Raw genomic sequence first — 17,020 nt, 5'->3', positions numbered from 1 at the left:
AACAAGCTGTCTAGCCCTGTTCCCAAAAGTGACATCATTGCTTCCTTCAAGCAATAAGGATGAGACCCTCAGATCAATTACTTAAAAATCAAACAGGTTAGACAGAGTGGCTTCCTCTTGTCGACAAACATTATGTTCTTAATGAGGCTACATATGATTACTTTAGAAATATTTGTTTTAATTGCAACTCCACAGTACAGCACAGCAGCTGTCCCTTCTTTTTCAAAGTAATGGACATCAGGTCATTTTTCCTCTGCTACAATATGCTCAGCTTTCCCTACACTTTGGCACAGTGAAGTGTTTTCTGTCTCTATTTATAGCTGCTGTCCAGCGCCTGCCTGCCATCACCCCACTTTGCAGCTCCTTTCACTCTGTGCTTCTAGTGACTGAATCATCTGGAGGTCAGATCCAGCTCTTGTTTCTGCTGTGCAGGCCAGCAGGCGCTCGGCCAATGACAGCTGAGCTGCTCCGCACTCTTCTGCGCTCTTCATTGTTCTGTGACCAAGGCTGATGTTTTTGTTTTGGTTTTCAGTCAGTTTATTAGTTCTTTCTTGTTTTAGATGTTTTTTGAGCCGAGCTATTAGACTATAAAGACGAATGCCCCTCCGTGCCTGAAGCTGTCACATGTGAAAGGTCAGGACTGAGTCAAAACAGACGAGGACAAGAATCACGTGGGTCGTTGGATAGGAGGAATCTTCCAAGAATGAAAGCCAGCAGGAGCCCCCCAAAATGACAAGACCACTTTGCCCTTTCAGTCCACTACACTGACTTCTGGAGACTGTGGGGAGAGCTGTAAGTGACCTGCTCAGCTGTCACAGGGGTCACAGCAAGGCAAATATGAGCTCATCCCACTCTCCTGTGCTCCCATTCTCCCAGGGCTGGGAAGAGATGTCACCCCTTCCAGCCCAGCTGTTCCAGAGCTCAGATCTTTTCTTGAAGAAAGGACACAGAGAGTCTTCTATCTTACTTGTGACACTCTCTTGGACGCACATCAGACTTTATACTACAATAAAGACTTCTGCTCTGTTCACTCCATGGGGATACCTATATGTTAATATTAAAAACTGCTGCCTTAGCACAGAGCATTTCCACAGTTTTTGGAAGCCTTTTTGAAAATTAGAATAACCATTTTTTGTTGTACCCGCCCATTTTGGGCATCACCAGTCACAGATGCGAACCCGATCACTGCACACGCTGAGAGTGAGGGAGTTCAGGCGATCGTCACTGACCTTCGATCCCCTTGTCGTTTAACTTGTCGCAGGCACACAGCCCAGCGCCAGGGGCCCCGGGGGCTGCAGGGGTCAGTGAATCGTGGAAATGCAGGGGACCCTGGACCACTGTCTCCACTGCGCTCCTCTGCTAGGGCTTTCCCACTTGTAGGCAGCTAGTGACACGGCCCAGGCTCAGACCTGTGACTCCTGGACCTCCCCCTGTGCTCGAACCACACGCCTTTAACCGTTAAGCTGATCAGGAGCTTTTTCAGACGGTGTTTTCTTAGAGCTGGGGTCTGGCAGTTGGAAAGGATGATGTTGGATTGCCACAAGACGCATGCGCCCATGAGTTATGGTCCTGATTTCTAGTCCCCTTATGGGCCCATTTGAGCTACAAGAGAACAATTTAACTAAACAATTTAAAAAACTAAACAACCCCTTTCAGCCTAAGGTCAGGCAAAAGCGAACAAACAACCAGGCTTTTTGAAAAAACTAGTTTGCCTTTAGCCACTTCGTCACACCGAACCTAAAGTCTCTTGACAAGAGATAAAGACAAGGCTGAATACATCACATGAGGAGGCCTGTGGGAATTTTGTCAGGTCTGTGTGTCTTGGCTAGGCCCTCTGCATCTTGTGCCTGCTGTCAGCAAAGGTAACTGATTGCTATTCCGATCAGACTGTCTTGTGCTGTCACTCCAGCCTTAAGAGACTGTGCCCTGTCAGCCTGGCCTGCATGGAAAGTTACAGAGCAGCCCTTGGCCAGAGTCCTCCCAGCTTCTGCAATGAATAGGCTTTGTGTTCAGGCAACAAAACATGATACCATAGAAATGAAGTGGCAGCACAAAATATGAAATATCACATCATCTGCAGTGGAGTTTTTACACTGTTTCATACTGGCTATGCTGCAGAGACACAGAGCAGCTGAGATGGAATTGTCAGGGAGGGCTGTTCAAGGTCATTCAGAACTGGACTTTAAGATGTGAGGCAGTCTTTTAATGTTGCTATGCTTGTGCAGTATAATCACAATTACAGGACAAGCAGTTAGCACACGTAGACTCTAACACACTGTTCCTTTCTGATTAAATCCACATCAGAGCCGTTACTCCATTTTCATTTAAAAAAATCCGTTTCGGACACATAACTGGTAGATGGAGACGAATCTTGTGAAAACCCATGTTAAGCAATGATATTATTGTTAAAATCCTAGTTATAGTGCCATTAAATACTTAATCATTTTGCCATGTTTGTTTTTTTATTATCCCTCTTGCCGTCAATTTCTGAAGTGCTTACTGAGGAATAAAGAATATGAACAGATGATAGACAATCTTATACAGGGGTTGATGTAGAATCTCAACTAAATACTAAGACCCCAAACTGGTTAGTGTCTCAAATATACTTCTGGGCTGTAGATATATTCTATAACAGGTCAGTCCTGAAGCTACTGGAAGCCATAGTGAAACACAAGGGTTTTTAGCATTTTTAGGTATATGTGATTAGAGCCTTAAATAATATTATGGAGAGTTTATCCCTGAACAATAAACATGCAGGTTTTGGTCACATACTGTATGATAACACATATTTTAAGTGTAATTATGTGGGTACATTTGAAACTATACCTCAAAATGAAAATGAAATACAACAAACCAACAACACTCCACGTTGTTTTCTCATATTTACATGATTGTGTACGCTGTGCCAAGAAAAGAGGTTATAAAGTTTGGCAAGGGACATCATCCCTTACAGAAATGTGTCCCAAACATCTTGTCATGCTAAAAACCTAAACAGAAACTAAGGCCTGTGGAAATTTACACGTTCATTTACAATGTTCCTTGAGAAAACGCTCCCTTTAGAATCAATTCTGAGGGGGGTTGTTTTCTGTAACACTGCCTAGAGATTTCTTGTTATGTGTGAGGTATCAAGAGAATTAATTAAGACATGTAATGATGGCATTAGCTTAAGAAAAAACTGTCCGCTTTAAGGATAATTAGCTGCATTTTTTGAAAATTCAACATTGCATTAAATTAAAGTACAGTTATTTGGCTGGATATGAAAAAATCACTTCAAATGTTTTGCAGATCTTTTGTTTTTCATTTATGAATCACCTTGGGATTTTGAAAAACAAATCAATCTTTTTCAAACAGTGCAATTGTAAATTTTGTACTTCACACATTTTTTCATTGAACTTGGACTGACCGTACATCCTGTTTACTTGAGCCACAAGCAGAGGAACGCAGGAGCACAGAAAACAACGTGTAATCTTTTCCATGTTAAAATGTCAGCCTTCATCCATGGATTTCACTCAGGTTACAAAACTGATCTGATGTGTTTGTGAAGCTCCCCAAAACTTAACTACTATTAATAATTTGCTCAAATGTCTTCTAGTTTATTTAAGGTGCATCTCACCAGTTAGGGGATATATTCCTGCTAAAATATTCTTTTATTTAATGCCAATAAACTACTAATGCCTTGACAAATTACCACTGAACGAATTAAACATTCCTAATACTTAGGGTGTAGTCTGAGCATAGGGACAGTCCTAAGGTTGTAGCACAAAGAAAATACTTATCTGTTTGTGGAGAGTAATATAAATATTACTTCACCTCAGTAAAGTAAATACCAGATCCTCTTGCCTTTGCAAGCCGGGAGTTCTCATTAGTAAAGGTGATTGTGCAAAAATATGCCCCAGGCAATGTAAAGCCAGCCTCTTCAAACCACAGGTGTGTTTGTTAAGCAAACCAGAGGTAGAGTCACTGTGGCCCAGAGCTTATCTGTATTGGATGACACAGGGAAGCCCTTCTGGGACTGGAGATGCACCTGAAGTCTTTACAGGCAGATCACTGACTAGCCTTTCAGAAGGAAACAAGTTCAGGGTTGTTAGATTCACTGTATTGAAAGCATGGCCTCAGACAATAATGAAAAAGAGCTTCAGACAAACGCAGAAAAGCAACTGAAAGAGGAAACGGATGAGCAGGCTGGAGCAGAAACTGGAGGAGACCAGCTCACCGGCCCTGAGGAGCCAGAGCAACTTTCCTCCTCCAAGGCAGAGTCCGGTTACGAGGCAAACAAACCGGCAACGCCTTGCGCCGAAGAGGAGAGCAACGAGGACTGCGATCCTGCTCAGGGGATGAAGCAGGTGAGAATGCAATCGCTCTTAGCTCAGGTACGGAAGCAGATACGAGCTCAGGTTGGTGTGGACTTCCACAGGGGAGGGATTTTAGATGTCATTCAGAGGGTCGCCCGGGGAGAGCTGGACAAAGGCGGGGACGGAGGGCTAGAGGAGACAAACCAGGCTGTGAGTGGAGTAATGGAGGAAGACGACTGCAGCAGCAGTCAACAGGACTGTGAGGAAGGAGCAGAAGTAGCTGCTTTGAGAGAGGAACTGCAGGCCAGCGCAGAGTTGCTGAGGAAGGAATTTAAATTGGAAATAGCTCAGTTGCGCACAGAGATGCAGGCCTACTGCGACAATGCCATGAAAACCCTGGAGTCCAAACTCCTAGTCACAACCAGAAGTACAGACCCCTGGAAGACCATGCTGCAGAAGATTAACCATCCAGGAGAGCACCCCCATCCCAGCGGGAGAAGTCTGGAGAACAAGCACAAGTCCCTCTCTGTGCCGTCACTGGTTCCTGGCCGGAACCGAGTTCTCAACCGCACCATGACTACCATAACCCCTCAAACAGCCCTCATGGCCACCCTGGGTCCCCGGTCCAAATCAGACACTTTGGGGTCAACCAAAGAGAAGTACAGCAGCCTTCTCCTGCTTGAATCCCCGGACTTTCATGTTCTGGCTTCTCATAGCACAAAATTGTCCAAGGCCACAGGCCTGCCCTCTGCATGTCCACCTAACATTGGAAACACAGTGAAGCTGATTAGAAATAAGGCCCGGCTGGGGAGCTCCATCACTAAATACCCTTAATTGCAATCCGACTTTGAAAGCTGACAGAGGGGATGCTGGATCAGATAGGAGGTACAGCATTAGGCGTTAAGTGACTCATTCTGCTGTCAGTCTCAGTGACCATCGGCAAACCTGGTTTACATTTTGTTCGTTGTTTCCTTTATACCAAGCTGAGTTTAGAAATATCAGCATATTGTACAGTGTAGTTTTCTTCTCTTTTAAATTGTGTTACAAATGTAATTATTTCCCAAAACAATAAATTGCTGACACTTGACATTTTTGTCAGGTATTTATTATTTTTCCACATAATATACGTTCTATAGAGCCTTAAAAATTACTGCTTTGAAAACATACGAATTTTTGGCGTACTCTGTTGTAAACTGGTAATGACTGATTGTTGATAAGTGCGAGATGTTTTTTTTCCTGTAATTATTGTGCTTTCAGTGGTTGATTTAAAAGCCCCATAAAACATTTAACTTGAGCCTTAATTTCTTTCCTCTCCCTGATTGCTTGCGGTTCAGTAAGGTTCATTTATTTAGAGTTAGTAAAGGGAAACGGTGCTAAGGGACTGTGAGTTCAATTGCTGCTGATTGACTTGCTGGGAAAATGGACAGAGCTTACTTTTTTATCTCTTTAATAGAACATTAGAGTCTGAAAAGATAAAGTTGAGCACTGATCTCTCATGAGATTGGTTACAAAGCCCAGGGGGTGACCTCAGGTTCTTTTAGCAGAACAGCTGAGTGCATACTGGTATGGTAGATAGGATTGGCCTTGAATTCACAAAATACAAGTGTTTGCTCTACTCCCGTAAAACATAAATCTCTCTCCTAAAAGTCATTCTAAGAAACTGCCTATGGATATATTGGCAGCACTCCATGTTAATAATGCAACCAACCCTGCCAAAAGGAAATTTGGATTGGATCTTACAAGTAAGACCGGAGAAGAAAGTTATTAAGTTTGATCCAGGCAGTGAACTCAACAAGTTCAAATTTTCTACAATCAAACACCTCATGGAAGCTGCTTTTGGTAGAACAGCGCACATTACACAGGCCATTACGCATTACACAGTAGTTTTAGGCATTCATAGGAATGCAAAGATGTGCAAAGGAGAAAAAACAGAAACCTGTTGAACTGACCTGTTTTCTCGAGAACAGGATTGTGGTGGTAGGCACAAAAAATGAGGGGAAGGGGGAATAATTTGTTGATCTGAAACTTCTAAGAGACAGATGCAGACAGTGGACACACAATGTGGAAGTGCAGCCAATTTAGCCAGACAGACACTTCCACTTCCTTTCCAAGGTAAACATAATGCCCAGAAAAGGCAAAGCCCAGAGTTCATTTCTTGCAAAGAAGCTGAAAACAAGAAGCAAACTGTACTGTATATTTTTGCTTTTAGGTACAGCTCAACACATCCACAAAGAAAGTGGCATTTAAAAGCACAAGACGTTTGCTTCTGGAGTCAGCTACAAAACACAGCCTGTTAGCCAGAGTATTTCCTGAGGGGATTAAGATGAGCCAAAGAAAAAACAGTTGTGATATCTTTGACTACCGCTCGTCACGCTGATTCAGTACAATCCAGAGTCTCTACGTTTCTGGGTTTTTTTTTCTAAAAGGCCTTGTAGCATTTTCCCACAAAGGGGCTTTGAACTCCAGATGGAAAAGGCAAAAGATGGGGCGCACACAGAAATTGTGCAGGTCAGAGGTCAGACAGAAGGCCGGCCAGAACAAACTGCATCACCAGACAATGAGCTAAATACAGTGCATTTTGGTCAAAGGGAAAGAAAAGGGACTTGCATAATACATTTTTTTTACCATGTCCTTTTATTTGTATTGCATTATCTGCGTCAGAAGGGATGTTTAACACAGAAAGCAACATTCCTCAGAATTCTTGTCAGCTGTGCTTTATTGCAAGAGTATTGATGGTAGTTGAACGATATGTGGTTTCAATATTTAAATGGTAAATATTAATAGTCGATGATATTGGAATACAGTTCAGTTTTCTCTTAATAAGACTGTTTACGGTCTTGAGGATTAACACCAGTAGCAAATGATGATGATTAGTTTACTATTATCATGTTTCATACAACAGTTCAAGAAAATCAGAATGTCTGATATACGTAAACCATATAATTGAGTGTGGGTAATTCCTAAAAACTAAAAAACAAAAAGCTTGTGTGTAATTCCTAAAAACTAAAAAACAAAAAGCTTTCATTTAAAAAGAAAGACAAAAAAGAATACCATGCCTACTTCAGGAAAGATATGCAGGTGCCACTTTATATTAATGTCACTCAGTAGTACCCCCAAAATATTAACCTTTTCACTTTATATATTCTACAATACATGAAATACAGAATAAAAACATCTTGGGAAGGTTCTCTCAATTTAGTACGAGATGGTTTTCCCTGCATGATTGTGCAGTGGTTAGCACTTCTACCTTGTATCACTGGGACCCTGGGTTCAGTTCCTGGGGTTCTATTTGAATGGTTTCCTTCCTCATTCCAAAGACAAACTGGCAGGTTAAATGACTTCTAGGAAAACTGGTGTGAGTGTGTGGGTGTCTGTGTCTGTGTATGCCCAAGCAATGGACTGGTGATGGACTGTTGCTTGCTGGGATAGTCTCCAGTTTACCCATGAAATGGAAAAATGTTTTCTACTAAAGAAAACAAAATTTTATTAGCTTAAAAGACTAACATTAACTACCAGCAAACGTTTAAGCAGTATATGAAAACAGCTTTTTTTTATCCCAGTTTGTAATAAAAATGCTGTTTATTACTCAGGCCTAACAGTACAACACATTCTGTATGTAATTACAGCCTTCTGAGTTGTATTTCTCCTCTCACACAATGACAATCTCACGTTAGTTACACAAATTAATTTTGTAATCTAAATCTAAACCATTGGAAATCTTGCTAATCTCTAAATGAAAAGAAAAAACGATCATTCATGCCACCGTTACACAATAATTCCTTTCACTGGCTTGCTCCATTTCACTGATGTTCATTAAAAAGGTAATTCGAACTTGAGTGGCAAAGATTTCATTTTTTGCTGCTTACCAGGATGTTGCATTCATTTCTAGAGAATCACAGTACTCCAGCAGACAAAAAACATACCCCCAAAATAGTATCAAGTATGCATTTCTTAGAACTTTCCAATTAACGGACAAAAAATAAAATAATAGATCATAGATCATCTCAAATATTCATTTTTCATTTTGAAGGTTTTCCTTTTTAGTCATATTCCAAGCAAAAATAACATTTTATATGGACGTGGTGGAGACATGACATACAGTAGGAAAGGGGATGTGTTTTGATCAGACCAAGATCAAGCATGAGTTTGGTGAATGTTTTAAAGTGAAAAGGAGGAGAAAAAACAAGTAAAAGAAGAGATTAAACACAGATATCTATTTCATACAGACGAACAGATCTCTCCTGTGGCTGAATGAGGCACTACTGCAGCACAAGACTAACACCAGCAGAAATGCCACAAATGTCAGGAAATTAAAATACAATTCCCAGCTAGGATCCAATGTAATTATCCATTTTCTACACGTAAGTACATCCTCGCGAAAGAAGAAAACAATTAAAAGCACTGTTTTAAACAAAACATCTTTGTTTGCCGACTTTAAGGGATTTCAATTCAAAACACAAAGAATTACGGTATTTTACTATCCACACTTGTAAGAGCGGCAGTACTAGAAACTAGGAACACAAAGACAATCTTAATTATAATATTACTTAACTTTAAGTAATATGATTAAAGTTAAGACTGCTGAGCAAAGATAATCAAACAATGAAAGTGAAATCAAACTTTTAATTTCAGATTTCCACATATTGGAAACATCGCATCCATTAAAAATAGTTTAAAAAAACTAAATTCAATACAACATTAAATGTAATCATTACATATTAATTCATTGAGAATTAGACTTGGCAAACATATTGAAATATTTTTTTTAATAAAAAACCCTGAATGGTCTGTATGTAGTGTTTCTATACAACCTTTTTTTAAGATTCAAAAACAGATTCTCTATTTGTAGATGTGTAAACTTTGCACACTTTCTTTGTCCTGCCCAACTGTAGAACTCATGTATTGTCAACGGGAACTCATTTTTAAAAAACATTTTAAAAGAACATTACACATTTAAGTCAGCCTCATAGCTAGGAATGGAAGGACTGATAAGACAAAGCTCAACAGTGGAATGTTGCCACAACTGAGAACAGTAGCATCCCTGGAAGCATAAACAGTGCGACTGTTTAATTCTTGAACAGAACGAAAATTGTTTATCAGCTTCTCAGTGGATGAATCCCCATCTGCCGTAGAAAGAATGGTGTCGGCGAACAATTTGTACTAAAAGAGCGCAAAAAACAAAAGTGAGGTGAGAACATATCCAAACACATCTGGCTTGAAGTAAAAATCCAATTTGCAAGTATCTGAAACATACACATTCATCAACAACATCAAAGTCTTGCAATGTACCAAAATAATAAAGTTATTAATATCTTTATTTATTATAATAGTTATTGTAAAGATGTTTTAATGACAACCTGATAATTATTTAACTTTTATCATAAGTGGGAGAAATGCAGCTCCCCAGTGTCATTTCAGTTTAATTTCAGATGTTCATTATGCCAAATCACTTCTTCTCTTATAGTTGTAATTAGCGAAGAGGAGGAATTCACGGCATTCTGACAAGAAACCTTCATGCACAGATGCTTATGAATGCCGCAATATATTAAAGGTGTAGCTTATATACTTTCACTTCTATTTACATGGAGACTACTCACAGAATTAATCTCTATATACATTTTTATCACTAATGATGATTAATAGTAAGGATTATGTCATCCACTTATTGCTTATTATTTTTAATTGTGCTCCATATGAATTAGAAATTCACTGTGCTGTTAAAAATCAAGATGGAGCCTTAAGTATGTTATATAAATAAAGTATGAATGTTTGTAGAATTAAACTTGCCTGTTCCAGGCCAATCTTGATGGGTGATTCAAACACTGTCCAGATGACAGCCTCATTACAGCCAGGAGTTGTAAGGGAACCATCATATCTGTAGTATCTGGTCAGATTTTGTTTTGGAGGGAGAAGGTTACCCAGCGGAAATGTAGCAGGCAAATCCTTTGAAGAACCTACCAAAAAAATGAGGATAAAGGTTGGGATAAACCAATACGCTGCATGTGGACCATGTTGTATGCTATAAACCATACATTTTATCATTAATAATAATAATAATAATAATAATAATTGCTTACACTTATATAGCGCTTTTCTGGACACTCCACTCAAAGCACTTTACAGGTAATGGGGATCCCCTCCACCAGCACCAGTGTGCAGCACCACCAGGATGATGCGACGGCAGCCATAGTGCGCCAGTACACTCACCACACACCAGCTCTCAGTGGGGACGAACTCATTAAGCCTAAGTCTCAGTATGTAGACCTTGTTTATTTTCTCCAGTACACCCTTACCTCTTTTTACGAAACTTATTTTTATGAAAATTCTATACTACTGTATTTTATGAAGCATGTGAATTGTTACGCACCCTTCGAATAACGAAAGCTAACTTCGAAACTAGGAAGAAGCAATACGAAGAAACATTTCAAAACCTCCGCCAAATGTAAAGAGTGAAGAGGAGGGTGTCATACGACCCATTTCATATTGAGTATGCGCAACACATTCCCCTAACTAGCATGGGTAAGAGCCAGCTAAGGCCTGCGGAGAAGCAGGAGAGATGTGTGATACAGTTCACCGCGTCGTGCTTCCTGCATTGTTCGGTGTTCGCTGTGCAGTCTTACTTTTCGTGGAACAAAAACTGTGATTTAGACTTGATCATGGACCCTAAAGGTGTTAAGAAGCTGGAAAAATTGTGAGTGTGTGTGTAATTTCACAAAAAGCAAATGAACGGGTTACTATACAGTACTGTCCTAAAGTATGATTAATGAAGTAACTAGGTAAGCAGTGTTTTTATTACTAAAAACACAAACCACAGAATGAATGTTAAGAATTAGTTTCTTTGGTCATTTCTGGGTGAAAAAAGTAAAAGTAGTGGTGGAGTTTCTGGGGTCTGTAATGGATTGTAATTGTTCCCCATAAGATAGAATGGAAAATGGTTTTCTTTTTACAAATTTTCACTATGCGAAAGGGTTTCTGGGAATAAATTACTTGAATTTGGTTAATTATATTCCAGACAATTTTCAAATTGACACTCATGAAAATGTCACAAACAAAGGCTGTATACTGAAACAGGGTAAAGACAGGCACTAACCTTTGTAGATAACATCTGGTAGTGCATCGGTGATAGTACTGAGGTTACCGTTATCAGTGTCAGTCACCTGCAAATAAAAATAAAAAAAATCAGAAATAAATTTATTGTTTAAGGTTTAACACATTTGCTATCTAATCCATTTTCTTCTTCCGAACATCAATTCTAGAAGATAGGATTTATCTTTGTAATGTGTTAATAACAGGTACTGCAGGTCATTTTTCCAACCATCAAATTTGTATAACCTTATAACAAAGTAAAGACACGTTAGTTATCTAAAATATGTTTAGTACATGAAAAAAGTTGATATTCTGCCAAAACCAATAGTTTTAATCCCCTTTGCTTCAGAACAAAATTTGCTTATGGTTTTCTAAAAGTGACTAACCCTCTGTAACCAAAGTTACTGTGAACATTTATCTTTAACCCATAATACTAACTGGAAATTCAGTAAGAAAGCTTTGCCACAGAATGAGATTAAATGCAACTGAAACATAGAATATCTATTAATTTAAAAAGTGGCAGAAATATATTAAAAGGCTGTGAACTTACATCCAAAAAGACTCCCAAAACAGCTACACCTCTTCGATCACTTAAGGCACTAGCTATGTCCTCGTACTCTGACTTAATGTGCACAATGTGCAACTGCAAAAGAAAACAAAAACATATTTAAGGTTCTTCTTTTCCTATGCTGTACATAATATTTTTGTAGTGGGAAAGCAAAAATGACCAAAGTGGTATAACATTAGCATTACAAAAGATTAAAAATTGTCTGACCTCTAAATAACCTTGCCTTATCATTCCCCTAAATAGATACAGAGGATTCAATGCCCAGTAGCTGAAGTGCTGGAGTTACAAGGAACTGACTGATACAGTAGCAAGATTATAGGTACTTAATTGTACATTGTATATTTAAAAGTACAGTACCTAGAACAGTTACTTAAAGTTGGTATTCTTAATGTTCAAAGACAAAGTAATCAAGTCAGGTAATTTAATAAATGAAAAAAACAGAAAGTGTTAGGAAGTGTTTGAAAGGAAAAATCAATAATGGTTAACAAATCCAATGACAAATTGACTCTAATGACTAATACTACTGCATGTGCTGATGCTAGCTTGATGCAGTGGTCGCCCCAGAATTACATAAACTGAGCTTGTCAAGAGCAAGCCTGAATTAAACAGTTTACAAATTTCTTATGACATTGCTTTTTAAATGTTATGCTCCAGGCAATTAACTTCTGTGATTTTGATTACCACAAAATCAGAAAAAGTATACAGTACCTCCATATAATATTGCTTCTTATCGAGAGTGTGTTCTGAGCCCTTTGAAGCAGGACTGCCCCAGTGGAAATGGAACTGTAACGGTTTGTATGTCGTAGGCAAACCTCCTCCGCTCATCTGCATCTCACCTCCTACGGTTACTACAACTTCAAAATTGTAAATGGCAAGTTTAACAGCACGCAGTGGCAACAATACAGAGTGCAGAAGACATTTTTTTTTAAAAGCATTGAAACTGCAAATTACTTTTCACTACTCACCCTGCAACATAGAGCTCCCAATTGTTTTAGGGAGTCAGCTCACAAAAATGACTCCTGTAGAGCAGGAGACTTTTGTACACTGTTGTGTATGCCTCCGTCATGCCCACGAGTCAGGGCCACTCGTCTTTGGACAAGCTGTAAGCTCCATAGTGCCTTACAGGAGGGTTACTGCCAACTGGAGGAGCAGTGTGTCTTTCACTGATGTCACTGCAAGCTGGCAGGCACCCAGCAATTCAGAGGGCCAAGAGTCAAGACGACCCTTGATAACTAACCATCATCCTACCTCACTGGCGCTCTGCCACTTGGGCTCTACAGCCTGGGGAATCCTAGTCATAATCGAACAGTGATGTAATGCAAGACTGAATTGGCATGTCTGTTTTTTTATCTGGAAAGGCTTCTAATATACACTAAATAGCATACAATTCTAATCTCCTAAAATTTGGGATCATTAATACATAAAAGGAACCTAAAGGAGAGGATCCTGAGGGGTTCAACCAATATCAACTAATAAAGGCTCTTTAACAGAGCAGGCAAATTGTTTGCACCACAGTGCATATCTTGGTGGTTAAATGCACAGTCTGCACATCTTCTGTGCTAGCTCAAAATTAAAACTATTCCAAATTAAGAGAAAACAGTAGCTGAAAACCTTCATATTTCTATATGTGCTGTTCCTTCCTATTTATCCATCTAGTTTACAAAATGAACCATCTCATCAAATGACTTACTCGCATGGCCATTGTTTGAGATTGTCCATGTTGCTTCTGGAGCTGTGTCATAGCCCTGGAAATCAATCTGATTCAAAGAGCTGTTTCTCATTAATCCTTTACGGTCCACATTGATTGGGGACTGTTCTTTCCCCCCACATGTAGAATCCAAATCTGGCCAATGACTCGGACCTGAATTCAAAAGAGGAGGACATGTTGGCTCAGATGAATGACTGCATTTCTAGTTATTGCAAGCGTATCACTGAAAGAGCTCCGCTAATTACACCACTCTAATGAGAACATTTATGACATTTCTATATCCTGTTTCCTGACCATTAACCAGTTCTTAATCCAAACCCAAGCATGACCTTAAATCCCTGCTGCCAGCAGTATTTGGCTTTTGAGACTTACTCTTTTATGAGGAGCTTTATCCAGAGTCTTCTGAAAGTGTGCTATGAGTGTCCATTACTCTTTTGCTTGTCCAAAGAACTGTAACATGCTAGTTAAGCAAAACCTTTACTATTTCTACATCCATGTTAACTATCCCCTTAATATATTTACACATACTGAAAGCAAGCCCTACTGGTCTAGCACTTTACTGGAATACCAAGAGACTTGTTTATACATATATTTCTAATACCTGCAGAACTTCTGCCTTTGTAATGCTTAACCTGTGTAATACTTAATACTAACCTTCCTATAATTGTAACTAAATCATTTATTTAATAATATAATACATGGGGAGGCAGGAAGGAGCAGGGGAGATGGATGTGGTGTGAAAATACTGAAAATTAAGACTGAGAATAATCTGAATTGAACTAACTTACCACAGGCAGAAGTAACATCATAGCAGAATTCCCCTGAACAGAAGCAAGAAAGGAAACACTGTCAATAGAAGAATACATTTAATCCGTCTTTTTTACAATACCAAAAATCATTTGAGGAGTAAACACAATTCTACATTTGTGATTTTGCTAGAATTTAACAAATTGCCTGTAGGTGTATTTGTATACAGCTGTATTGTATGTTGCAGAATGATAATAAAGCAATGCAGACAAACCTTTCAGACTTTCATTTGGCTTGCTTCCCAACGTTTTTTTTTTGTCAAACAAAACTTAACAGGAGCTGTACAAATTTATCTTCACAAGTCTAAAGAGAGATAGCAGAATCCTGACTAAAACGGGACTCCTTTTCCCTGACACCTTAAAAATGGTAAGGTGTTCGTCAGAAATCATAAAGCAGGCAGTTCATTTACATGTAGACACAGTAGACTGATAAACCAGCTCTTGTGTAGGTGTTCAAGCGGCAGACTAAATTTAGACCATGAATTACACTTTAAGCCCGCATTTAGACACTTCTCTTGCCTAGGTGTTTAACAAAATAACACAATGAAATCAATATACTGAGAAAAGAAGGGGGAAAGGGGGCTAGTTCACAAGTTCTAGAATTCCATTTCCTAAAAATAGATGAAAAATGAACTGAAAAGCGAGAAACCGGGTTTGGGTTTTATTCAAATGCATGCAAATTTGAACAGGTTGCTAAACTAAGCTTTGCCCGTGCACTAACACGGAGGCAGGTGAAAAGAGTTTCACCACCTGTCTCTTACCTTCACTTGCAATTCCCGTCGCCAGACACACCACCAGGAGAACCAGAGAGCCCCGCAATGCCATTGCGCCCTGTGGAGATGGGCAGCGTGTCCTTCTCTGGAACAAACAGTCCAGGCAGGACCCTCTCCCAGAATCTTTCCTCAACTGACCCCTCCTCTGCAAAACGCGCAGCACCGACCGGATGAGATTTATACACTTTTGAGCTCCCGTTCAGTCATCGGATGTCTCCCCTGTCCCGTTAAATCCCCGAGAAGCTGTCCCCGTCTTTTTTTTCCCTCCCAAACAACCAGCAAGTCAACGCAAAAGCTGACGATGCTTCCCACTAAATATTCATTACAATCGGTTTATTTAGCCCGGCTATTCAAATTAAGCCGCCCCCCAGATGTATTAAATAATCCCACGCAACAGATCTCACATGTTGGACCGGTTGGTAAACTACAGTTAAATTTTGGTTTGAGTATATGCGGCATGTATTCAGCCACTTCAGTGTGAAGTGCCAGCCTGCCTGACTGGGAGAAATACTTACAGTACAGTACTCTTTTCTTTTTTTTATGTCTTCCAATTTCGCATTCGGGATTGACAGGCTACTTAATGGTGCGATCCAGTCTGAGGCAAATATAATCGCAATAACAACAATAAAGAAAAAGTTTAATGCAGATGACTTGTGACAAACTGACCGTGTGTTCCATCTTTAGTACAATATTTATATTTGGGTAGGTGAAATTAAAATAAAGGACCAGGGATCTAAATCATGCAATTTCACCATCAACCGTGGCTGATTAATTTCCTTGTAAAGCACATTGTTATTATACCAGCCCGCCTCAGTTTCCCACGAACCGAGGTCAGCTATATTGATCTGATCAGCATAATCCACAAAAGAATAAAATGCATCCAATGTGTATGAATAATATAAAAGGCACATATCTCTGGTGAAAAAAAACGCGATTCAGAGAATTTATTCAGCCTCATCCTGACCCAGTTCCTGCATAAATACAAATGTCAACGCCAAAGGGCCAAACATGAGAAATTACACTTGAGAAATTTGCGAGTGGAAGATTTGCGTATTTCTGTAGTGTGGGCAGAGAATTTTTTTTTTATTTAATCCGGTCCCCAGTCTTGGATTTTTCTTACCCCCCAGTGATGTACTGTATTCTCAATCACCTATACCGATTTACAGATAATAATTTAAAATAATGGTAAGCAAATAAGGCGCTAAAAATAATTTTAAACTGCACCAAAACAGCCGTGAAACATGAAATCCATGGATCGTATATGGACATTTTGCGAAAAACAAAAACTTTGAAAAAAATAACATCATAGATTCGATGCATTTTTAAATAAGTGTTTACGTTTTGCAAAAGGTTTCTACATGCGAGCAATGTTAAATGAGCGGTTACCCACCTTCGTCTTCGCCGGGCTGGAGCGACAGATCGTTAAGACTTCGACGACGATGTTTTTTTTAAATTTGTCTGCGCCGTGATTGGTCAGAGCGTAGAACGGACGCTGGTGATTGGTTGGTATCCTTTCACATCCGCCGTTACCTAACGGCCGTTAATTTCTGATGAGCGTGGAGGGCGAGAGATCGATGCTGTTCCGTTTAAAAAGGACGAAAAGCGAGACCGTTTTCTTTTAAACGTTATGTCTCGACAGGCGAAACTATATCGAAGGCCTTTTACTGCATTTTATAAAATTTTCATAGGCCATGTACTTGGCCCATACCAGAATCGAGTGTGGCCATTATGAAATATCAATTCGCCCAAGGCCTTTACTTGCTGTTAACGGGAGAGACAGTTTGGTA

At 39.5% G+C, this 17,020-nt stretch overlaps 1 protein-coding gene across 1 annotated transcript; it reads right to left on the bottom strand.

The window, feature by feature from the left end:
* Positions 1–8,895: 8,895 nt before the first annotated feature.
* car15 (carbonic anhydrase 15) lies at positions 8,896–16,727 on the bottom strand. The gene is made up of 9 exons (XM_015365992.2): positions 16,624–16,727; positions 15,222–15,378; positions 14,443–14,475; positions 13,637–13,807; positions 12,655–12,800; positions 11,929–12,021; positions 11,383–11,449; positions 10,080–10,246; positions 8,896–9,452 (listed from the first exon to the last, which is right to left on the bottom strand). Exons 2-9 carry the CDS (start codon positions 15,283–15,285, stop codon positions 9,246–9,248), a joined length of 948 nt encoding a protein of 315 aa, XP_015221478.2. The 5' UTR covers positions 15,286–15,378; positions 16,624–16,727; the 3' UTR covers positions 8,896–9,245.
* Between the last annotated feature and the right edge of the window lie 293 nt (positions 16,728–17,020).

This window comes from Lepisosteus oculatus, chromosome 22 (genome assembly GCF_040954835.1).
Source record: "Lepisosteus oculatus isolate fLepOcu1 chromosome 22, fLepOcu1.hap2, whole genome shotgun sequence".
Classification (NCBI taxonomy): Eukaryota; Metazoa; Chordata; class Actinopteri; order Semionotiformes; family Lepisosteidae; genus Lepisosteus; species Lepisosteus oculatus.
The sequence above is the reverse complement of the archived record's forward strand: the minus strand, read 5'-3'. Positions and strand labels throughout refer to the sequence as shown.